The sequence below is a fragment of the Equus przewalskii genome, chromosome 20, assembly GCF_037783145.1.
Source record: "Equus przewalskii isolate Varuska chromosome 20, EquPr2, whole genome shotgun sequence".
In the NCBI taxonomy this organism is placed as follows: domain Eukaryota; kingdom Metazoa; phylum Chordata; class Mammalia; order Perissodactyla; family Equidae; genus Equus; species Equus przewalskii.
In genome coordinates, this window is record NC_091850.1 from 41,606,907 (window position 1) to 41,632,923 (window position 26,017).

General features: G+C 32.5%; 1 protein-coding gene across 10 annotated transcripts in view; it reads left to right on the forward strand.

The window, feature by feature from the left end:
* The window catches only part of CDH18 (cadherin 18), a 905,084-nt gene that overhangs the window by 849,363 nt on the left and 29,704 nt on the right, over window positions 1–26,017 (forward strand). For all 10 annotated transcript variants that reach the window (XM_070587164.1, XM_070587159.1, XM_070587166.1 and 7 more), the window contains 2 exons: window positions 12,644–12,765; window positions 23,856–23,973. In XM_070587164.1, the coding sequence (XP_070443265.1) occupies window positions 12,644–12,765; window positions 23,856–23,973 (240 nt within the window). The remainder of the gene's footprint in view (window positions 1–12,643; window positions 12,766–23,855; window positions 23,974–26,017) is intronic.

Consider the following 26,017-nt stretch of genomic DNA (forward strand, 5'->3'; position numbering starts at 1 on the left):
AGTTCATTATACATTATGGAGATTAAACTCTTGTCAGATATATGATTTGCAAGTATTTTCTCCCAATTGATGGGTTGTCTCTTTGTTTTGATCCTAGCTTCTTTTGCCTTGCAGAAGCTCTTTAGTCTAATGAACTCCCACTTGTTTATTTTTTCTTTTGTTTTCCTTGTCTGAGAAGACATGGTATTCGAAAAGATCCTTTTAAGTTCGATGTCAAAGAGTGTACTACCTATATTATCTTCCAGGAATTTTATCGTTTCAGGACTTCAAGTCATGATCCATTTTGAGTTTATTTTTGTGTATGGCATGAGATAATTGTCTACGTTTATTCTTTTGCATATGGCTGTCCAGTTTTCCCAACACCATTTGTTGAAGAGACTGTATTTTCTCCATTGCATGTTCTTGGCAGCTTTTTTCAAAGATTAGCTGTCCGTAGATGTTCAGTGTTAGTTTGGGCTTTCAGTTCTGTTCCACTGATCTGTGTGCCTCTTTTTGTACCTGTACCATGTTGTTTTGAACACTATGGCTTTGTAGTACATTTTGAAGTCAGGGAGTGTGATGCCTCCAGCTTTGTTCTTTTTTCTCAGGATTGCCTTAGTAATTCAGGTTCTTTGGTTGCCCCATATGAATTTTAGGATTCTTTGTTCTATTTCCATGAAGAATGTCATTGGGATTCTGATTGGGATTGCATTGAATCTGTAGATTGCTTTGGGTAGTATGGCCATTTTAACTATGTTTACTCTTCCAATCCATAAGTATGGAATCTCTTTCCATCTCTTTATGTCATTATCAATTGCTTTCAGTAATGTCTTATAATTTTCATTTTATAAGCCCTTCTCTCCTTGGTTAAATTTATTCCTAGGTACTTTATTCTTTTGGTTGCAATTGTAAATGGAATTGTGTTCTTGAGTTCTCTTTCTGTAAGTTTGTTATTAGAATATAGAAAAACAACTGATTTTTGTAAGTTGATTTTGTACCCTGCAACTTTACTGTAGTTGTTAACTATTTCCATTGGTTTTCCAATGGATTCTTTGGGGTTTTCTATATATAAGATCTTGTCATCTGCAAACAGTGAGAGTTTCACATCTTCACTCCCTATTTGGATTCCTTTTATTCTTTTCTCTTGCCTACTTGCTCTGGTCAAATACTCCAGTACCATATAAATAAGAGTGGTGATAGAGGGCATCCTTGTCTTATTCCTGTTCTTAAGGGAATGGTCTTCAGCTTTTGTCCATTGAGTATGATGTTGGCTGTGGGTTTGTCATATATGACCTTTATTATGTTCAGATAATTTCCTTCTATCCCCATTTTGTTAAGAGTTTTTATCCTAAATGGTTGTTGGATCTTGTCAATTGCTTTCTCTACATCTACTGAGATGATCATGTGGTGTTTGTTCCTCAATTTGTTGATGTGGTGTTTCATATTGATGGATTTGTGAATGTTGAATCAACCCTGTTTCCCAGGCGTAAATCCCACTTGATCATGATGTATGATCCTTTTGATGTATTGCTGAATTTGAGTTGCCAAAATTTTGTTGAGGATCTTTGCATCTATGTTCATTAGCGATATTGGCCTGTAGTTTTCCTCTTTTGTGTTGTCCTTGTCAGGCTTTGGTATCAGAGTGATGCTGGCATCGTAGAATGTGTTACGAAGTGTTCCATCATCCCTAATTTTTTGGAATAGCTTGAGCAGGATAGGTATTAAATCCTCTCTGAAGTTTGGTAGAATTCCCCAGGGAAGCTGTCTGGTCCTGGGGTTTTATTATTTGGGATGTTCTTGATTACTGGTTCAATCTCTTTCCTTGTTATTGGTCTATTCAGATTATCTGTTTCTACTTAATTCAGCTTTGAGAAGGTTTAAGAGTATAAGAATTTATCCATTTCCTCTAGATTGTCCATTTTGTTGGCATACAGATTTTCATAGAACAGTCATAATCTGTTGTATTTCTGTTGTGTCTGTTGTTATCTCTCCCATTTCATTTTTAATTTTGTTTATCTGAGCTTTGTCTTTTTTTTTCTTTGTAACTCTGGCTAGGGGGTTGTCAATTTTATTTATCTTCTCAAAGAGCCAGGTCTTGTTTCACTGATCATTTCTACTGCCTTTTTTGTTTCAATACCATTTTTTTCTGCTCTGATTTTTATTGTTTCTCTCCTGCCGACTTTGGGCTTGTTTGTTCTTCTTTTTCGAATTCAGTTAGGTGTAATTTGAAATTGTTTATGTGGAATTTTTCTTGTTTGTTAAGGTGTGCCTGTATTGCAATGAATTTCCCTCGTACTACAAATTTTACTGCATGCCATATAGGTTGGTATGGTATATTATCATTTTCATTTGTCTCCAGATATTTTTTGATTTCTCCTTTAATTTCTTCAATGATCCATTGGTTGTTCAATAGCTTGTTGTTTAGTGTCCACATCTTTGTCCCTTTCACAGCTTTTTTCTTGTAATTAATTTCTAGCTTTATAGCATTTTGATTGGAAAAGATGTTTCTTATTATTTCACTTTTCTTAAATTTGTTGAGGCTTGCCTTCTTTCCCAACATATGATCTACCCTTGAGAATGTTCCCTGTGTGCTGGAGAAGAATGTGTATTCTGCTGTTTTTGGATGGAGTGTTCTATATATGTCTATTAGTCCAACTGATTTAGTTTTACATTTAATTCCACTGTCTCCTTGTTGATATTCTGTCTGGATGATCTATCCATTGACGTGAGTGGAGCATTGAGGTCTCCTACTATTATTGTGTTATTATTAATATTTTCTTTCAGGTTTGTTAATAGTTGCTGTATGTACTTTGGTGCTCCTGTGTTGAGTGCATAGATATTTATGTGTTACTTCTTCTTGATGGAGTGTCCTTTTGATCATTATATACTGCCCCTCTTTGTCTCTCTTTATCTGTCTTATCTTGAAGTCTACTTGGTCTGATATAAGTATTGTGACACCTGCTTTCTTTTGTTTACCATTAGCTTGGAGTATCGTCTTCCCTCCCTTCACTCTGAGCCTGTGTTTATCATTGGAACCAAGATGTGTTTCCTGGAGGCAGCATATTTTTGAGTCTTTTTCTTTAATCCTTCTCACCACTCTGTGTCTTTTAATTGGAGAATTGAATCCATTTATGTTAATTCTTGATGTATAAGTTCTTAATGCTCTCATTTTATAACTCATTTTCCAGTTCTGCATTTCATTTGTTTCTCATCCTGGGTGTTTTGGTCTACCCACTGAATTATCTAGTTTTTTATGATGCATTTCTTTGTTTTCTCCTTGTTTATTATTTGTGTCTCTGTTCTGCTTTTTTGTTTAGTGGTTACCATGAGGTTTGTATTCAGAATCTCATGTATAAGATAGTCCCTTTTCTGATGGCCTCTTATTTCCTTAGTCTAAGCCAATTCAGTACCTTTCCTCCTCCCTTCTAAGTTGTTTTTCTCACATCTTATTCCATCTTGGGTTATGAGTTTATGGTTAAAATAACAAGATTATCTTTGTTTCTCGTGTTTTGCTTCCTTTTATCTTTAATATTATGCTTAAGTATTTGCTATCCTATTCTGATTCTGTCTACCTGTTTATCTCCTTACTCTGTGCCCTTTTTCCCCTTTTGTTTTCTTTTTCAGGCATGAGGGCCTTCTTGAGGATTTCTTGTAGGGGGAGGTCTAGTGGCTATGAACTCCCTTAGTTTTTGTTTGGCTGGGAAAGTTTTTATTTCTCCATCATATCTGAAGGATATTTTTGGTGGATAGAGTATTCTTGCCTGAAAATTTTTGTCTTTTAAGGATTTGAATATGTCCCTCCTTTTTCTCCTAGCTTGTATGGTTTCTGCAGAGAAATCCACTGAAAGCCTGATAGAGGCTTCTTTGTAGGTTATTTTCCTCTGCCTTGCTGCCCTTAGTATTCTTTCTTTGTCACTCATTTTTGCCAGTGTTACTATTTTATGCCTTGCAGTAGGTCTCTTTACATTGACATATCTAGGAGATATGGTAGCCTCTTTCACATGGATTTCCTCTCTTTCACTAGGTTTAGGAAGTTCTCTGCTATTATGTCTTTCTGCTCCATTCTCCTTCTCTTCTCCTTCTTGAATACCTATAATTCTTATGTTGCATTTCCTAGTTGAGTCAAATATTTCTTGGAGACTTTCTTTATTTCTTTTTAGTCTTTGTTCTCTCTCTTCCTCTGTCTGGAGCATTTCAACGTGTTATCTTCGATCTCTATGAGCTCTATGATGTCCACTTGAGTAATCAGGGAATCCGTATTTTGTTTTATGTCTTCCATTGTGTCTTTCATCTCTAATATTACAGATTGATTCTTGTTTATAGTTTCAATCTCTTTTCTGAAGTAGCTCCCAAACCCATTGAATTGTTTCTCTACATTCTCTTTTACCTCATTGAGTTTTTGGATGATAGCTATTTTGAATTCATTGTCATTTAGCTTACATATTTTTGTGTCCTCAGGAATGAATTCTGGATACTTGTTTACTCTCTGATCTGAAGATTTGATATAATTTTTGATATTTCTAGAGGAGGTGGCTTGGATCTTACGTATCTTGATATTATTTGTTTGACATTACCACCTGTCACCACTGGGTGGGGGTCAAGAGCTGCATATTCTGAGCTGTCTGCCTTCAGCTGAGATCCCAGGCAGTGGAGCAGGTGCAAGGCAGGTGAGGGGAAGGGCATTTTCTCCTGCATGCACTCTGTGTTTTCTCACTCTGCTCTCACTATTTTCTCTTCTGGGGTGTGTGCTTGATGAGGTCATCCCCCATGAAAGCTCTCGCCCCCGTAGAGGTCTTCCCTGTAGGTTGCATGGGCCCTCAGGGGCCCTTCATGTTCCTGTGAATGAATGTCCCCTCCCCCATTCATTCCCTCTCGGATCCTCCAATGGTCACGGATAGCAGTCTTTAGGGGAACCAGTGAAGTTCTCTCCTACCCCATTCCAGCTCCTCCAAGGGGCCTCCAGCCTCTCTGCCTTCCATCGTATGGCTGTCTCTCTGACTTTTTTGTGCTGTGTTAGGATGTCCTCTGTTGGAGTATAGATGTCTGCTTTTGTTGTATGCTGGAGGGGAGAGGATCCTGGGCACGTTCACTCTGCCATGATGCTGATGTCGCTCCTGTGCATGTGTTTTTTATAAGACTGATGACATTAACCCCAAGCAGCTGAACGCTATCTCAGTTCTCAGAGATAAGGCCTTATCCCTACATCCAGAGATTGGAGATTGGAGAATGATTGGGCACTCAAATATTTTAATACAAATGTGTAAAATATATATGCATCATTTTTATTAATGATTTCCTGTTTTCCTGTTTTGTTGTAATAAAAAAATACTTTTAGATGCCAATTGTATCTGGTAAGAAAATTCTTATTATCCTTACATTGCTCATCCAGAAAAAGAAAAAGAATGTAAAATGGTGATCCATTCTATTAGTTAAGTTCTAGGCAGCATCAAAAAATATAATTGCAAATATAACTTCAAAGGACAGCACAATAGTTCATCACAAGAGGAATTTGGAAAACTCTACAAAGATGAAAGCTGGAAGAGTTCACAGGCATTATGGATGAAATGACCAACTTGGAAAATAAATGTTAAAACTGAATTATGACAAGAATTAGAAAATAAATGTGACATTTGTTATATTCTTTCTTACAATTGAATGGGCCAATTGTGGCATTTTAAAAGAGATAAAAGAAAATAAAGATTTTCAATTTATTTTATAATCAATAGCATATTCTTACATCATCCCAGTGATTCTTGGAGGTGAATTAGTTTGACCTTACAGCTCTGGCTACAGAACAAAGACAGTGTTCATTCCTAACATCAAAGACATGACTTAAACTTTTGAAGTTTCCACCTCGATTAGTCTCAGGCAATCATACTACAGACACATTGGGAATTGTTGGAGGATTTATGAGTAACTGGGAAAGAAATAATGTCCTTAAAATGGTCAAGATTTGTTTTACAGTAATTCCCTTCAATCTGGGATCTTTCTGATGAGCAGACCATTAATAAATAAGATTTTATACAGTACACTGATAAAAAAAAATTGGATAAGTACATGAAATGAATTTTAGATAACACGTTTCTAAATGCTTTGCAATTTTTTTAAGGTTTTCTAGACGAGTATCAGATTTTTTTAACTATTAAGAAGGAAGTAAATGATTTAAAACATATAGGGTCAGTTCAATTTTCTATCACATACACTTCACAGAATGTTTTACTTTAAATGTTTCTATTTGGCTATAAGGAAAAGATGTTTTAGGGTTAATCTATTAGATATCAGGCATATATTCTCACTTATCCATTATGCTAAATTATTTTACATACAATATTTGACTTTTCAATTAGTATTTACATGAGATATGAGGAAGGAAGGAAGGAGAGAAAAGGGACATAAGGGTACCAGGCACGTACCAGGCATGGTGATAATTTTATCCATAAAGTAATCCTTAAATAGATTAAATACTTATATTACTAAGGATTTTCTATTATTTATTATTTATATTCTTTTATCTCAGTTGTTTTTCTAACAATTAAATATGACTTTCATATGCAAGATTTTAAAATTCAAGTAAAAATAGCAAAACTGTCTTCATTTCAAAATAAATATATTGTGTGGAAAATTTGTTTCATTTGAATACTTATTTGAAAAACTTATTTTTATGTATTTATTTAAGGATATGGTAGAAACATATTTTTTAATAAGCAAAAGATTAGTCTAGCATTTTAAAATATTCTAGCATCAGTCTACCATGACAATTCACAAGAGTACAGACTGTTTTGATTTGTAGGTATATGCCTATAATGAAATCTTTTAATAAGAATCAAAAAAACACAGACCAAAAAATACAATTTATAAATACATCTTTATAAGCATGGGCATTTATGAAACAGCTGTAAATGTGATTATTTAATTAAATTCATCATCAGTGTAATTTACTATTATAGTAAGATATAAGGTTTTTCATTTTGAGTGAATTTTCATAAAGAAGAATAAAACCACATTGTCAGGAAAATAATCTGTGAAATCTACATTATATTGACAAGAAAATTTGCACTGATCTGCTTATATATTTGACAACTATTTAATACTAGCTTTAGAATGTGAATACTTAGAAATCTAGTAAACTGTGCTATATATACTGATGAACATGATTTAGCTTTTCAGAGGGGCGCATATTTAAATAGTAATGACTTTGGGGTAAAGTTAAGTTAAACACTTAAGTCACTATTTTAAAGAAAGAAAATGGAAAAAATACCAATATTTAGTTTTTCTCCCTTCCATATTGATAGTGGGAAATCTAGAGGAGTGGTTTATTTCATTGTTCTGTGTTCTCTAGAGTCGATCATAGTGGTATGTACATATCAGACTCTTCAAATGAATTTGCTGGATAAAATGAGTTATTCCTCAAATTATAGAAAATCCTCTGAATATCTTAACATCAAGCTGACTTTTGCACTGGAGTACCATTCATTGTCATCACTGTCTCCATAGGGGACACTCTGCTGATGTGAACTCCTGTTTCATTGATATTGCATAAAACATGGATGATTTTTATATAGTGTGGTCATGATGGAAATCACATGTATAGAATTGTCATCATGGTATATATTTTATTTTTTGTTTCTGTTTTGTGTTTGATTTTCAGAAAGGATTGAAATATGCATTCTGCTCTCTCCCAAGTTTCGTATTTTAAAGTTTACATAGCTTCCTTAATTGTTTCTCAGAAACACAATTTGGCAAGTCAAATAACTCATATTCCAGCTTACAGATTAAATAATTGTGGCATAGAAATAATATATAACTTTCCAAAGTTTATGTTCCCGAAGAGTGATAGAAAGGGGATTCATATTTGGATTTGTCTGATTCTGAAGTATTTTATTTACTCTGCCATCATAAAGACTTAAAATTGATTTCTAGAAATGAAGAATGAAAATGAAAATAATAATAGCATTAACAGAAATGTTGCATTAAGAACTTCAGGGACATTATCCAATTTTTGTCATAACAAAATGCTTCTAACACACATGAATATATTCACATTTTATAGGTAAAGTGATTGATACTTAAGGGTAAAATATTAACCCAAGGACTGTGAGAAATAAAAAATAGAAACCTAACGAACTTGCCAAGTCACTAATATAGAATTAGCTAATTTTACTATTGAGCAGAAAATACCAGAATGCATGCAGGTAATCCACAAGTGGCTACAAGCTCCAGTGGGTTTTCAGCTCTAATTATCTGGAATTAAAGCTACAGTTTTTATACATCGTCCTACTTCTAGTAAACAGACAGCAATTATTCAATTTGCATCAGTAATGCCGTTAAGCTTACTCTGACATCTTTTTATCAGTATCTCCTGTGATTGTCCCTGACAGTGCATTAGTCACATCCACAATGAGGTTAGATTCAGTTCAGCTTCTCCAAGGAACACTTAATGGTAGGAAGTCTACAGACAAAGTGGTATTTGTCTGATCCCAACACAGTACTTTTAATCATTAAGTGATGGAATATTAATTGTACTTTAAAGATGTAAAATAATGTTGAATCAACATGGAGAGAGTTTATTTCTGTCTAGAAGGATTTAACTTCCTGTACCCAAGAATGAAATGGGCACAAGGCCATACCAGTTCCAGAGGACAGCGTGAGCAAGACGGAGGTGGGACAGTGAGAAAATGAAGATTGAGAATAGTCACACGCTTAGTTATTGTTTTATACTAGTCCTTCCTTAAAATGTAGTCTTTCCTTTGTCCTCTCCTATGAAACCTTTTTTCTGACTGCATGAAGATTGCTCCTGACTCTGTGCTCAGAAAAGGAGCACAGAACTATTTACTCAGGGACAATTAAGGCTTCTAATACAATGATTAGAACTAATAAAATTGTTCTTTCCTTAGATTTCTAGAACAGATTGCTTTTTTCTTCTCTTAAAAGGTAAGCAAATACCTGGTTGAGAAATATAGGAATACATGAAAAAAATCATAAATAATATTTACAGCAGAAGAGAGATATTTATATAGTGGCAATAGTAAGGCAAGAGAAATAGATCATAACCCTGGTTTTGCCAAGATAAGTCATTTAAACCGTGTCAACTTCAGTTTTGTAATTTACAAAATGAGAACTTGGATTAAATGTTATCTTTTAGTTTTAAAATATTATGAAAAATCAGTAATGGTCAATATTAGCTTCCATAAAAGTTGTAGTGGTGGCTTGTCTTCATAAACAGAAGTCACTATAAATAAGCAAATATTTAAATCAGTATTTAAGTAATTTTAAATTAGTGAATATATTTATTTTCTCTATATGATATTAAATTGTTTAGTATAATGATATATAAGCATCACATTATCACTCACTGTGCAGAGACAAAAATATTTTTAATGCCAATATTAATTATATATGAAGCTGTTAACAGACTATATTACTTTCAAGATGTTTTTGTAGCTTTTTTCTACATGTTGAACATAGTATTCAAATCTACAAAGAATATATTGCAAAGTTTAATAATAAACAAATTTTAACACATCGCTGTACTTAAGAATTAGTGTCACTAATAACATTGTCCTATACAATATCTTATTTAGTTTTACAATAAATCATTTAATTTTGCGTGTTGTTTTCCAGCTCTACGAAATTTTACTGTACTTGGATGCAGTCTTCTGAGACATTTCTGAGAAAATATTTTAATCAGCATTTTGTTTCTAAGATTGATCCCCATGTGGCCATGCTGCGATTCATGTATCTTCTCTCTGATGTAAATGGATCACAGTTAGTGTATTTATTTAGCGGTTGTTAGACATTTGTATTTTCCTGCTGTTGGTGTTCCTGTTAATTGTGCTGATGGCATATGGATTCAAGAGTTTTCCCACAGATACAAGGCAGGGAAATTGCTGGATCTTGGACATGAGAATATACAACTGCGTAAGTTGTTACATGTGGTTCATTTTAATTTACTGGCATTCCCATGGGTCTATATCTAATCCAGCATTTGAGGAATCTGGTCAAACTTCTTAATATTGTGTCAGTTTCCTTGGTGTTAAGCGGTAACTTATTTTGATTAACCTGCATTTCTATAAATACTAATGATATTGAAAAAATTTTCATATATTTCTTTGCCATTTACATTACCTCTTCTGTTACATATTTGTCGTTAATTTTACCCATTTTTATATTGTGCTGGCTCTTTTCTCTTATTGAATCAATGTTTTGTATTATATATTAGAGATGCAGATCTTCTGTCAGTTACATATACTGCAAATATCTTCACTCATGTTGTAACATTTTTTTCCTCTTTGGAGAAATTTTAAAAATATCACATTTTAATGTAATCAAGTTTATCAATGCTTTCTTTATAGTTAGTATATTTTGTGTTTTGAAAACTTTCCTGTACCTTGATATGTTATATGTTAATATTTGCTCTAAAGTGCGTATAGTTTTGCCTTACACACTTAAGTCCTTAATTATTTAAAATGTATTTTTGGATTTAGTATAATGTATGGTCTATTTTACAATGATGATGAAGACATGGATAACAAGTTTTACTAAAACCATTTTTAATAAATCTGTACTTTCGCCCCTGGTCTGCCGTAGCATCGTTACTATAAATTAAATTTCTCTATGTAATGGACCTGTGCCCGAGTTCTGTTTTCTGTTTCTGTTTGTGTATCTTTTGACATTGGCACAATGTCTTAAGTTCTAATACTATATAACAAGCCTTGACAAATGGTAGGGCAAGTATCCTTTATTGAGCTGCTCTATACAAGTCTGAATAATCTTAGTACTTAGAAATCTTAGAATCAGCTTTCAATTTCTAGGAGCAATTCCCGTTGGATTTGTATTAAATTACATTGAATTTACACATCAGTTTGGAAAGGCTGACTTCATGATAGTTTGTCTTCCAGTCACGTCCATGATATAGCTGTTAATTTCTTCAGATCTTTAATGAAATTCAAAAAAGTGTTCTGTGTGTAGGTGTTTCATATACTTTATTAGCTTTATTTCTAGGTGTCTTACAGTATTTTTATTGACTCGTTAGTTTTTCACCACTAAGAATAATATACATTGTAGTTTTTTATTCCTGTTGTTTGTTTAATGTATTCTTAATCAGCTTGAGAGGGCATGTTCTATTTCTAGTTTGCTAACAAGTCTTTTGTTTGTTTTTATTTTATACTGTTTAGAATGTATGGATATTGCATTTTATTTCTTGTTTTTTCTATATGTGTTGAGGTGACATCTGTGCTTTTTTGTCCCTCTTTTGATTCGTTAAGTTTGTGGATAATTTTTGTACTTTTTAAAATTTGTTTCCTTCCTTCCTTCCTTTCTTCTTTCCTTCCTTCCTTCCTTCCTTCCTTTAATGCTGAATTAAACAAGCATTCCTGGAACTAAATTGCTAAAGATAGATTTTCTTTTTACACACCAGTGGACTAAGTTTGCCATTATTTAAGTTATTGAAATTTCTCTCTCATGAGTGGGAGCATCTGCTATTGATATCAAAGTCTTCAGGCCACAGAAAAAAAGTTGTAGAGTATTTCCTTCTCCCTCTATTTTCTGGGAAAAAAGATGTATAAGACTAAAATTACCTGGTTCTTTAACTTTAGGTAAAATTAACTAGGCCTGATTGTTTTCTCTTTGGAAAAATTATTTGTTTACCTAAAAATTGAGTTTCATTTATTATTAGAGTACTACTCTGATTTTCTATTTCTTTTAGAAACAAATATGGCACTTGTTAACCCAGCCACTTTCTTACTATTTTTAGTATCTTCTGTATATATATTTATTCTCTCTTTTTCATTAGGAGTCTGGTTAGTTTTTGCCTTCTCGTGTTCTGCTTTGATAAATTTGTGTAAATTTTATATCTTTTTTCACTAGTTTTTTTTAATGTGTTAGTCTGTTATTATAATTTTAATTTTGGGTTTTTTTCAGATAATGACAGAAATGTCAGCAATAAAAAAAAAAGATTTAATTTTCCCACTACGAATTCTGCATTTATAGCTTTGACATGTAAAATCAATCAAATATTTGCCTTTTTCTTACATTTCAGAATTAATAAACTTACAGAAAAATGGGGAGACTGCATTTAAAACCTATTTTGAAGTGTTAACTCTGACATTTTGATATCTACCAGAGTTATATATGAATTCATGCTAAGTGCTGATTTAAATTTTATTTTTCCCCAGTATGACTTAACATCACACACTCCATATATTCTCCTATAAGAGGAAAATGAGCCTTTATTTAAAGAACTTTACTTTCTATTTTCTCCAAGTTTATTTTGATTTGAAACCTTGAACTTTTTAAAACTTACGTGATTTTTTTACCAGCTGCTTTTCTTAGATTAATGATGAAACCAATTGTTCATGCCTTCAGCTCGACAGCAGACAGTGAATTCTGACAACTTTCTCCCACTCCGGTTCCTGAATAACATGTAATTTCCTTGATATGACAAAATATCATTTTAGCATTTGCGTCATGCCTTGGTGTTCATTTTTCATTTTTCTGTAAGTTAATGAGTTCTAGCAAAGAGTGCCATCATTAAGTTGTCTTTTGTCAAGAGCCCTGCTGCGGCATATGGGGCTAGAGACAAGCTACAGTATTAAAGAGATTTGTTTTCAACCAAACCTCTGAAGTGTGCACGGAAATACTAAATACATCCCTGTGTGTTTTGCAGACAATCCTGGTTTGCTGAGCCATGTCGCAGTGGGCATTAGAGTTCTGGATGTCAATGACAATCCACCCGAACTTGCCAGGGAATATGATATTGTTGTCTGTGAAAATTCTAAGCCTGGCCAGGTAAGTTAATTGTTTCCTTCCTGTCATTTGAGTGGAAGAAAAACAAGCAGCTCTATTTCCATTATTCTTCGGTATAATCCTCAAAATCCCCCAGTGTTACTTTTGTGCTAAGCGAATATAATTTTAGAAAGCTTTATTTTAAGTACCAAGTAGGTTTTTTTGAGAATCATAGAAAATACATTTTCTCCAGATCCCAAATATAATTCAAAAAATGAACTCATTCATGAACACATTCATCATACCAATAAAATTATATTGAATACTTTGTATACAGCCCTGTATTAAATGAGGAGGAAACAGTGAACTTCCCTGTCCTAATAAAGCTTAGAGACTAAAGCAGGGAAGAGGGAGGGGCCTGGTTTATTTTGAAGGGTCTGAAGGAGTGACATATGAGTGACTATTGACTGATATTGGTACTAAAAGATGATTAGGTTTTAACAACGTGAAGACTGTGTATGTATTAAGGAGGTGGGGAGAGTGAAGGATGGAGAGAAAACCTTGAACATGGGACATGAGTCTAGATGTATCATGGCGGCGGGTTAAAGGAACATGGCAATTTGGAAAGAAAGCCAGTGTGCCTGAGGCCATAAAGCAATTGAGATACTGGAAGGGGATGTGCATTTGTCTTCTCTGTTGTATAAAAAATTACACTAACTTAGAAGCTTAAAACAACACATATTCATTATCTCACAGTTTCTGTAGGTCAGATTTCTACTCATGGCTCAGCTAGGTCTTTCGAGGGGTCTCACAAGACTGGAATCAAAGTATCAATCAGAATCGTGTTCTTACCTGAGTCTTGGGGATCTCTTTCAAGTTCACATGGGGGTTGGTAGCATTCAGTTACTTTCATCTCTAGAACTGAGAGCTTCAGGATTTTTCCCAGCTCTTCAATGTTCCCTAGAGTTTTGAGATGCCACCCACAGTCTGTTGCCATATCAGCTTCCCCAATATGGCCACTTACTTCATCAAACAAGTAAGGAAAGTCTCTCTGGTAAGTCTCCGACAGTCTCACTGGACAGTCTTGTATAATGTGACATAATCAGGTGAGTGATATATAAATACTTTTTCCTACATTCTATTGGTCAGAAGGCCAACAGAAGCCACACCCAGACTTAAGGGGAAGAAATTAAATAGAAGCATACGTTCCATGCAGGGTAACTTAAAGTGTGTTTGCCTCAGATGAATCCAGAGAGGTAGAAAGGCTCTAGGTCCAGCTGAGTCAAATAGTCTGCTTTACTATCTTTGCTAAACCAGAATGAATATATCATCCCAAATTACGTTAAATCACCCTGAAAATTGTGATGAAATTATAGTCCTGAGAAACATTGTCTTGTGTGTTTGTGTATGACGGACAAGCAATAGCGACTTACTAAAGTAATCATTGCTTATGTGTTTTTAATAAACCCAGGGAAAGTATTTAAATATTTATAAATGGAGGACTCTTTTTTACATGAAGTTTTCTCATGTTCATTGTCCACAATAAAATTGGAAAATATGAATGAGGACAAAATGGATGAAAATTATATTTGGAAGTATTTATAGGTTATATGTTTTATACTCTTAACAATGTATTAAGATATCACATCAGGTGCTTAAATAGTTTTCTATATCAGCATTTTAAAAGCAGCAATAAATTTTATGTTACATATATATAATTCTTTACTTACCCAAGTCCATTTCAATTATGTCATAAATGAAGGCACACATTACGAAATTATTTTCTTGACATACATTGCAAAAGAACGAGTTACCCAAATCCATTTCAGTTATGTCAGAAGTGAAGGTGCATATTGCAAAATTATTTTCTTGACATACATTATAAAAGAACAACTGATGAGAAAAATGTTAAATACTCAAATGGAAATTTAGATTTTAAAAAATATAGCCACTGAATATGGGATCTCAATTCTTGGTAATAATATCAGATTATACATAGCTGAAGAGAAAATAAGTGAATTGGAAAATAGGTCAGAATAAAATATCCATGTTGAAGCATGGAAAGACAAAAAGATAGAAAGTAGAAACAAGAATATGAAAGACATATTGGACATGCAGATCTAGCATATAAATTATTGAATTCCCAGAGGGATATTAAATAATTGAATTGTGCAGAAGTAATATTTGAGTAGATCATGGCTGAAGATTTTTCCATACTGATGGCATACCTCAAGTTAACCATTTAAGAAGCATGGAGAAAAACAAAAACAAAAAACTAAGGGACTGACTACAAAGATAACTTCACCTAGATGCATTAAAATAAAATTTCAGAAATAAACTCATAAAATTAAAACAGCAAGAGAAGAAATACATAATACATTTAGAAAAATAACATGAATCTAGTCTGAAATGAAGAGTTCTTAGATTTGACACCAAAAGCATGATCCATAAAAGAAAAACATCGACAAATTAGACTTGATTAAGTTAAAATTTTTTGCTTTGTGAAAGACCTTGTGAAGAGGAAAAGAAGACAAGACAGAGAGTAGGAGAATATATTTGCAAACCAAATATTCAATCAATGATTAATACCTAGAATATAAAAAGTATACTCAAAACTCAACATTAAAAAGAAATGCAATTTAAAAATGGGCAGAAGACATGAGCAGACATTTCACTCAAGAGGATTTACAAATAGAAAACAAGCAAATGAAAAGCTGTTCAGCGTCACTAATGATTAGGCAAATGAAAACTAAAGCTGCAATGAGACATCATTACACACCTGTTAGATGTGTGGGGCCAAATGAAAAATAGTGACAAAGAATCCAGGGGAGATACAGAGAAACTGGTCATTGATACATTACTGGTGGAAGTGTGAAACGGTACAGCTACTCTGAAATACATTTTTGCAATTTCTTAAGAAACTAAACATACAATTACCATATACTCCAGAAATGGCACTTTGGGACATTTTTCTGAGAGATATGAAGATTTATATTCACACACAAAAACTTTACATGAATGTTTATATAGGTTTTATTCATAATGAATCCAAACTGGAAACAACTCAGATATCTTTTAATGGGTGAATGGTTAAACTGCAGTGAATTCATATCATGGAATACTTCTCAGCAATAAAAAGGAATAAACAATTGATAAATGCAAAAACCTGGCTGAAATTCCAGATAATTCTGCTGAGTGAGAAGAAAGAAACTAATAGCACCAAGCTTTCATAATGTATGACATCAAAGGTTAAGGAGGAGAAGAGGGGGCGGGGAAGCATGTATTGGCTGTAAAGGGCAGCATGGGGGATTCTTATGGTGAAGAAAATGTTCTGTATCTTGACTGCACCAATGTCAATATCCTGGTTATGACATCGTATTATAGTTTTGCAAGATGTTAACAGTAGGGGAAATTGGGTAAATGTATACAGCATCTCTCTGTATCTCTTACAACTGCATATGAATCTATCATTATAATAATATAGAAAGTTTAATTAAAAGTAAAATCAAATGAACATTTTTGAAAAGATCAATGCCTTTAAAAGAACCACACCAGTGTTTATTTTTCCTGATGAAAAATCAAAGCCAGAAAGCACTGAAAAGGTAACTCCCAAGAGCCACAACGTAAAAACTGACAACCATGAATTCTCTTTCTAACAAAAATCTTCCTCAAAAATAGACAATTAAAACTCATATTTAGGCAAACATAAATGTGAAAATTTGTTACCATAAGCCACACATTAAAGCTTTTCTTGTGTGAAAAAGGAAAATAACCATTTTGGTAGCTTGGAGGGGCAAGAATGCTTAATGACCAAAGCAATTAATAAATATATTGTTAAAACTAGGTTATTTATAAGTGAATAGAAGTCAAAAGAACATTTTCTAGGGGCTTGCCCAGTGGCATAGTGGTTAAGTTTGTGCACTCTGCTTTGGTAGCCCAGAGTTTGTGGGTTCAGATCCCAGTCACAGACCTACACAACGCTCATCAAGCCATGCTGTGGCAGCATCCCACATACAAAATAGATTGGCCCTAAGCCAATCTTCCTCACAAAAGAAAAAGAGAGAAATATTCCAGGATTTAAAATATACATAGTATACAGGGCAACAAGAGATCATAAATAAGGAAAAATATTCTAAACTCCTTAAATTTGAGGGAAATTGATAAACTACTAATTTATAATCAATATTATGTGTCAAGAATGCATGCTGTAATTTCTAGTTTAAGTAATAAAATTAGTAAAAGACAATGTAACTAACAAGTTAATAGAAATTGAAAATAAAAATACTTAATCCTAAAGAAGGCAATATTTAAAGTTCTATTTCTTGAGCTTAATTGTATTTATTAAGCTATAAAATATTTTTTATTTTTAAAATAATTCACACTTGCAAAATTGTTGTGTGTGACTTTATTCTACTTTATTATGTTTTACAACACAAAGGTAAAGGCAAAAGAAGCTTTTCATATACAACTTGGCTTCAAGGATTCTAGAAGGGCATATTTCAAAACTAAAATGTAATCCTAATAAAATACGAAGTTTATAATGAATTTACTAGTTCTAAAGTAATCCAAAATAATCAAGTTCTGTGACTTTTGCAAAGCTCAAAGTGAGAATGGTCAATTTTCATATTTGCTGTTAAGATATAGTTTGTCTTTTAACACATAATAGACAATATAAAATTTGAAAGTTTTATTACACAAAATTACAATAGCTAAGTAGATGCCATGGTAATTTTTTTATTAAAAAAATCAACAAATAGACATAAATATAGAATATGGGGAAAATAAAAAGTAAATAAAATGATGTAAATTTAAAGAAGTATATGTCAGTATTTATGTTAAAATAAAATCACTTAAATACTCAAACTAAAATACTCCTTTTGTCAAAATAAATAAGAACAAAGTCAATTAAATGTTGTTTATGAGAGATGCATAATAAATATAATAAAGAAAAAAGTTTGAAAGAAAAAGTATGGAAAGATACACCAAACAACTACTTGAATAATTGCTATATACATACTCACCCAACTGCACACACACATGGACAAACTTTATCAAAGGAAAAGTTACTAGATATAAAAAGGCACATTCATTGTGATCAAAACAGTGTAGCAGGTAGAAATAACAATTTTAAATTTTTATATGCTTATCAACATTGCCTCAAAATGAACAAAGCAAAAATTGATAGAAATATAAAGAAAAATAGATAAGCCCATTATTTTGTTGAGAATTTTAGTATGCTTTTGCTGGAACTGATAGAATATTCACATAAAATTTTAGTAAGGATACTGAAAATTGAATATCACAATTAACAAACTTTACCATTTAACAAATATAGAGTACTGTACTGAACTGCTTCAGATTATGCATTCTTTCAAAATTTATACAAAACATTGATGAAAAATTTGCTATATACAGAACCAAAAAACATGTTTTATTAATTTGCAAAGGATTGGCCTCAATATTTTTCTTTATTAAAACAAAATGAAACTAGAAACTAACTCAAAATATTGCTAAAAATGTCCATTGGAAATAAAGCAAGGCACTTCTAAATAAGTTGTGAGTCAACGAAGTAATAAAAATTTAAAATATTTAAATGGAATGATAATGAAAATATACTGTATCAAAAAGGAAAACAGGAGGAATCTATTTTCCACTCACTTTTATGATGACAACATAACTTTGATATCAAAACCTGAGGCTATCATCTGAATTATAGATATTCTTTCTCAAGAACATAGATGGAAATATCATAAATAAAATATTGTCAAAGATAATCCACCAGAAATAATACTTTAAAATGAAAAGGAGAAAAATTAAAATTTATTTTTATAGGTGAAGCCAAAGCTTTTGGTAAAGTTCAACATCCGTTAACAATAATAGTGATAATACTGCTATACACTAGTAGAATTTAGGAATGAAATGAACACTTCTGCTAAATATAAGATCTACATAGATGTATTTCTTATATTTCTTTATATCCCAAAATCTAGAAGGTGAAACTTAAACACTATACCATTCACTATCATATTAATAGAATAAAATATCTAGAAGTAAATGTTACCTTTCTTAAATAGTAATTACTTGATTTATAAATAACAATCTTTAGTAAACTTAAGTCCTTTTCTTCACTGAATCTTTATTTCTTTGGTTCATAGGTTATTCAAAAGATTCAAAACTGGATCATTTGAAATGTGATATAAAAAATTAAAAGTCCAAACATAAGCTAATGATTACACCAGCCATTTTTAGATGTTTTCTTTTTAGATAGTTTATTCTTTTTTGAAAATTTGTATAAATAAATAATTTATTTTGACTTCAAGGTAATTTCAAAACTTCAAAGACAAAATGTGATTTTGTATTAAGAGTGATGCACACTTGCTAATCCACAGCCAACTTTGTAGGTGAAATTGCTGAAAATCTAGGCCAATGGTACTCAGCCATTGTTCTTGAGTCAGCTGATGTTTCTCCTGTTGACGTCAGCATCTGCTCCCGAATCTTAAATGCCAGCTTTAGTTTTCTGGATTGCACTGTCTTCCTCTTGGCCTGTGACCTTGACTATTTCCACTGACCTCCCATATTGCCCACTTCTTGCTCATGTGAAAGTTATTCAGACATTCTCTCTAGGCCATGCTCTCCTCTCAGTGTGACATTACTAGCCTGGGTCCTTCTGTTTTACCCTCTACATTGACCACCTAAACTCTGTAGCATTTCTGACAAATTATTTATATGGCATTGACAAGTGCTTTCTTCATCTCTAAAATGAACAATTGTCAACATTTCAGGGCTCTTCCAAACCTGAGATTAGATGAGTACATGACTAGATAAGTCTCAAATTCCTTTAAATGTGGATTACTTTATTCTCCTCACATGAAAAGTCATTCCACTTTTAGAGAGGGCTAAATTTGTGACAAACTCTTTTTTCTCCTGTGGGTCCCCATTAACTATTTAAATGTATTTCTCTCTTATTTATATAACTGTTACTGTTTTCAGAAAGTAATCGTTAGACTTAGCACCACTAAGTTCTAACATATATAGATTTAGTTATGTGATTACTTCTTTTTATGTTCGAAAATTATATTCCTATTTAGTATCATTGCTGTCTTTAATATTGTATGATTTTAGATGTCATTACAAGATAGTTGCAGTCTTTATTTTGCTTGAGCATTTGTTTCCAACTCTTTCACGAAAATTAATTTAAACTTTTTATTGAGGAGATAAAAGACTCATTTTTAAATATTATTTATTGCATCCCTATTTAAACAAATCATTGCCAATCAGTCTGATCATTTTGTCTGATTAACTCATTACAGAACAAATGGTCTGAATGTTTCTATTGCTTAATTTTGCAATCTTTGGCTCATTTAACCTTCTGTTGGTAGCGTTTCTGGAAAACCTTTGTGTGTTTTGTTGGAGTGGGAATAAGAAATTCTTTTGAAATAATAATTTGTGGAGTGGGTTTTCTGAAGCGTATTTGTACTGCCCAGCTGTACCATACTTCCTCTTTCTATGACAATTGCTTTAGAATCACAGACATTTCTATTATGGATGCTGTGCATCTAAACATAACAGCATGTGGCAATGGCAGAGACTGGTCTTTTATGAAAGCAGAGATTTAGAACACATAGAACAGCCGAGTTCAGGTCAATGCAGGTATCAGCATAAACTGCAACAATATATTTCTCTGAGTCAATATATTTTACTGTTCTGAAAAATATCTTTTAGGCACTTTTCATGAAAATATATTAAAAAGAAAATGACGCACACATGAAATTTGAAGTCAGTTCCCAAAATAAAGTGAATTGAAAATAATTGTGATGTGCCCACACCTGGAAACTTTGAAAAATAAATGAAGGAAATGCTTTCTATCTTATTCATATTAAATTTTACCGCTTTTTTAAGAAGTAAGCTTAGGAAGCATAACATATAAAAAATATTTTATTACCTAACACAAGCCTCTGCTCACATCACATCCAATTATTAATGATACAACTTTGTATGAAAAAAATTAACTAAATCCGTAGAGGTTTTACACCATGTCAAAGATCAAGCTCATTTAACTAACAAAAGTTAGCAGCAAATCAATTTATGATTCCACTTGAGATTATATTATAAAAGAAACTCATTGATTAATTTAAAGAAAATACCTCGTGTTCTATAGAACTTCCTTTTTAATCTAAATGTTTAGTTAGGACTAGCTCATTTACCTAATAGAAGACCACATAATTTGTGTAAATTTGTGACAGTATTTCTTTTTTTCCTAATAAAGAAGCTTATAAGTAATAGACTATGGAAAACATATTTTAAAAAGGGGATAAATTTATTTGAAAAAAGAAATACAAAATTGGTCCTAATCACTTTCTGCCAAAAGTCAATCCTTATTAATGTGCATTATCAAAAAATTCTGTTGGCAATTATTTATAAATACCAACTATCAATTTGGATTTCTTTCTCCCTTTGGTAGAATAAATCTGTAACTGTGTTCCTCTCAGATATTTCAAAATAATCATACACTTGATGCACTAATTACATAATGTGTATATGATAGAAGACATCTAAGTTCAGTTAGAAGGAATAAGAGTCAGAAAATAAATTGTTATGGATTGTACATCAACAAGCAACGGCACAGAGAGCGCAGAGAGCACAGTCAGATGAATCGTAATTCTGACAATAGGGTAGAAAATATTGATGGTGGAGACCTGCTCTAGATATCTACCCAAAGATTAAATCTTCTAAAAATCATAAACCTGTGAACTTCTTAGGTATGTTTCCTAATACAAGTCTGAGGAAACAATAAACGGAAATCTATTTCCTAATAAAAGAGAAAAAGTGATTAGAAAAACAGAAACATTGCATATAGCTTCCTCATCAAGAGAATATATCAGAGTTCTAGATAAAAGTAGACCAACATTCTAGGTTTTTGGAAGCATTTCTCAGAAATATTATGGAAAAATATTTAATTATAGGTGTATGACCAACAATTCTACAAGAGTTCAGGATGGTTCACTCATAAACAAAATGTAGTATCATCAACTCATCATTTGCTGTATAGATGAGACTGAGAACTCTTTCCGAGAAAGAGAAATTGGCCATCAGTGAGCTTCTTGGTAACTGCAGATTTGAAATTACCTGTGTAATAATGGAAAGGATTTTTGTGCTAAAAATAACAGAAATACAGTAAACACAATGCAATATGAATTATATTTGAGTTTAACAAATAGAATAAGCTCATGTTTATAAAAATATTAAGAAAATTCAAAATAACTTATAAACTAACTTTGAAATGAGAAGAAAAGGATTGTCCCAAAGAAGTAATAACAGGAAACATAAAATAGCTCAGTTGATTTAAATTAATTGTTCTCCACCAATCCCATCCACAATTACCTTCTAGGATAAGAAGTGAACTTGCACGTGTCAGTTTGTAATGAGGTATCATGGAGAAAATAGAACTGCAAATTGGAGAATCACAATGAATGATGAGGGGGTGGGAGGACATTTATTTTCCAAAAGAGGAATCTATATTTATTTTACCTAACCCTGAACACAATCTTGAAAATTTATGTTGTTTTTAGTTTAATTTTATATTACGTAACTGACATGTGGAGAACGTAGGTATGTTGCTCAGATCATGCACACTCTGAACTTTACGGAGCTTTTCATGCGCTTGTGAGAAAAAGGTCCAATTGCTTCTGATTATCCATCAATTTATTCTCCTACTCAGAGTCTAAACCAATAAACGGAAAAAACATTGATCCAGAGACTACCTGTACTTTAAATGACAAGGAAACCAAACAATAAGCATATGTGTAAATTTTCAGCTCATAAATAAGTAATACAGAGGGAAATGACTCAAGAGAAGAGGGATAGAGACTTCTTGGGAGATGTGTGGGGAGGGCCTTTTACCCAGGATCTCTTGCTGAGAAAGTAAATTTTGAGCCGTGGTGGAAAGGATATAAAGGAATGAGCTATGTAAATGTATGGAGGAAATTGATCACGTCCGTATCCCGAAGGACTTTCTTCACTTTCACTTCATGAAAACATGTGCCTTTCTGGTCTTTTATTCTCACCGACCACTGCTTCTCAGTGGTTTTATATTCCTCCTCCTCTCCTCACTAACTAAAGGACTCAATACATGGAGAGGAGTTTAGGTTTTAACTATGATTCATTCTGGTGGATTATTTCACTTGTAAAATATTGAAATGGGCTGAAATCAAATAAAATGGTCTTAGAAATTATGTCAGTTTGTGAAGTGGACATACTATATTTCACATATATGGGATACTATTTTTTATGGCTCTATTTTACCTCTCTTTGTTTTGAATTTCTCTAAAGAAAACCTGGAAAGCAGACACTGAAGCAGTAGGACACTAATTTTTAAAAGAGGAAAATATTATCTTGCTTATCTGTTTGGATAGTTATTTTTTAAGAGCGTAATGGCTATAGCTATTGGAATTTGTGTTCTGCTCTTATGCCACCTGGAATATTTTCTTTATATAGTCTAACTTTCTCTGCTCCTTAATGTGCGTAAAGTTCAAATTTCAGAATTGCTTTCTCTCAACCTCTAGAGAAGAGAAGTATTGGAAAAAGCTCTGAGTGGTATAGTTTTGCCTCTGCCACTATTTTACAGATTTGAGGTGTATCACAATCTTTCAGGGACTCAAATTCCTCATCTCTAAAATACAAGGGCTGGATTATGATCTCAACGGTCCCTTGAAACAGTAGAAAAATATGCCTCCACTGCTTTCACATTTACTGACTGAGACCAGCATATACTGCAAGGCTGTTATGCATCAACTCTGGGATATTTATATTTGTGCAAACAATACTTCATGTCTCCCCAAACAGGTGTTCCTACAAAATCTTACAACAAATTGGCCCCAAGGTACTGAGTGATAAAGGAGAAAAATATAAATGTTTGTGCCGTGCTAGAAAATAAGTGCGGATGATTATAAATTGTGCCATAATATGTTTCCTAAAATGGAATGCAAGGGAGAGCAAATTAACTGGTACTCTTAATAGATAAATTTGAAAACACTCAAAGTGGATAAAGAGGTCTTTTAAAAAGGTTTTTGTGTTAACACTTGAAAATGTTATAATTAAAATCAAGATAGTAAGCCAAATTAAATTTACTATTTAGTATTTGTTTTTTTCTTTAGGTTATTCATACCATCAGTGCCACTGATAAAGACGATTTTGCCAATGGACCGAGGTTTAACTTCTTTCTTGATGAACGGCTGTCTATAAACCCAAATTTCACTCTAAAGGACAATGAAGGTGAAGACGAATACCTATATCTTTTGGTCTCTGTGGTATCTTTACTGTCATGATACGGAATAGATCTGATCACTTCTGTCTTATTCTTATATTCCATGAACAGCTTGCAAGTCAGCATTCAAAGTCAGTTTGATGTTAATGTGTTATGATCTGTGAATAGCTTGTATTTAAAATTGAGCCGTATGTACAAATAGCTTTCATTGAGTTTTATACAGAAGCATCCCTTTAAACAAGAAATGTACATGTAATATGCTCTTGGGCAAATTTTAGAAGAAATCTTAGCCGACAAACATGTTGATGAGAGCTGCTGCAACTGCTAGGAGGTAGAAAAAATTTAAATTAGGAAAAATGAAAAATATGTCCTAGGGACAGTTAGGAAAGGAAATGCAATGTTTGAAATCATCTTGCATTAGCAAGGCTATCAAGATGTGCGGTACAAATTATATTTCCTCTTGTTATTATGAATATTTTCCAAAATATGGGTAGATAAATATGCATAATTGCGGAGTGCTTTGGAAATTTTTGAATTCTTTTTGTTTAACCTTCTGTATTGTGTGGGAAAAAAGAACACAAGAATTTAATAAGAAGAAAAGATTCATTGTGGTCTAGGTTTCTTATTTGGTGGATTCCTCAAGGTTGTGTAAATTTACTTTCTGTACATAAGGGGAAGATTAAGCCTTTCAATCTGTGCAGTGTTCTGGTTAGCATCAATTTTCTTCTTCCCAAAACTATCTTTGATCATGTTTATATGAATATGCTGTTATTTGGGACTTAACGCTTGCTTCAGAATCACATGAAAGAAACAATGGTGCATATATTTTAGAGTAAGCGTTTAATTACCTCTCTGTACCTTTCATGGAGAAGCATTTTCAAATGTAAGGAAAAATAATATCACTAAATGACAGCCCACTAAAACATTTTTCCCATTATCCCTAAGCTTCTTTAAATTATAACAAGGATAACAAATTGTGGGTGGCCGTTACAAAGTTTATATGAAAATACAAAGCTTGTTTGCCGCTCTTGTTTCAACTAGCCCTGTGGTCAGCTCCTTGTGGGAATACGTGTTTGTGTGTGAAAATTGTATTTAATTGACTAGTATGTATTTATTTACATTTGACCATCCTATTCTATAATTTCAAATATACTTAATATAATTAACTATACTAAATATGTAAAAAATGAATTCATATTTTCCTGTACTCAAATAATTACATAATTTGGGGAGTATTCAACATTCTGTAGATTAAGATCACATCTAGATACCCATACTTATATTTCAGTTCGATTTTTTCCATTTCATTAAAGATTTTATTTTACATTTTTAAAGTAATTTTAATTTGATGGTATAATGAAAATTTGACTTAGATTTAAAGATATATTATAATCAACCTATTTAACCTATATAACTCCAAAAGTATTTTAGAAAAACAAGAGAATTTTACCGTTGTTAAAACCCTACCTGAGTGACTAAAATTTCTTCATTCAAGATGATTACATTTGGAATATGTAGATTTAATTAATGAATATATTCAAAAGGTCCTAATTCAGTAGTTTGACAACATAACCAGTGCTGTGAACTCATATTTAAGAAATTCCCCTCAAAATATATACATACTTTTAAAAGGGTTTATAATGCTGATGTAATTTTTCTTAACACTTATTTTAACCATATATATGAATTTTTAAATCAGCCGCACCATCTCAAGTCTGAGAGGCCTATGGACAGTTGTGTAAGGGAAAAGATGTTTTAATCATTTTGTAAGACTAGTTTTTAAATTTTTGAGAACTGACAAAATTTTAAATAACACGGAAATAATTTCTTTTAGATAGCAAAAACAGCAATTTTCTGAGAAACAGTAATACCAGTACCTAGCTGAAAACATGTGCTTGAGTAAATAGACTTGGTTGTGCTAGATAAGACAAGCCTCCTAACCTCTCTGAGCCTCAGTTTTTACGTCCATAAATTGTGGTTAGAAATACCCACTTTGTAGCATTGCGAGAATTAATGATACCATATGTGAAAGTGTTTAAGTCAAAATGAGCT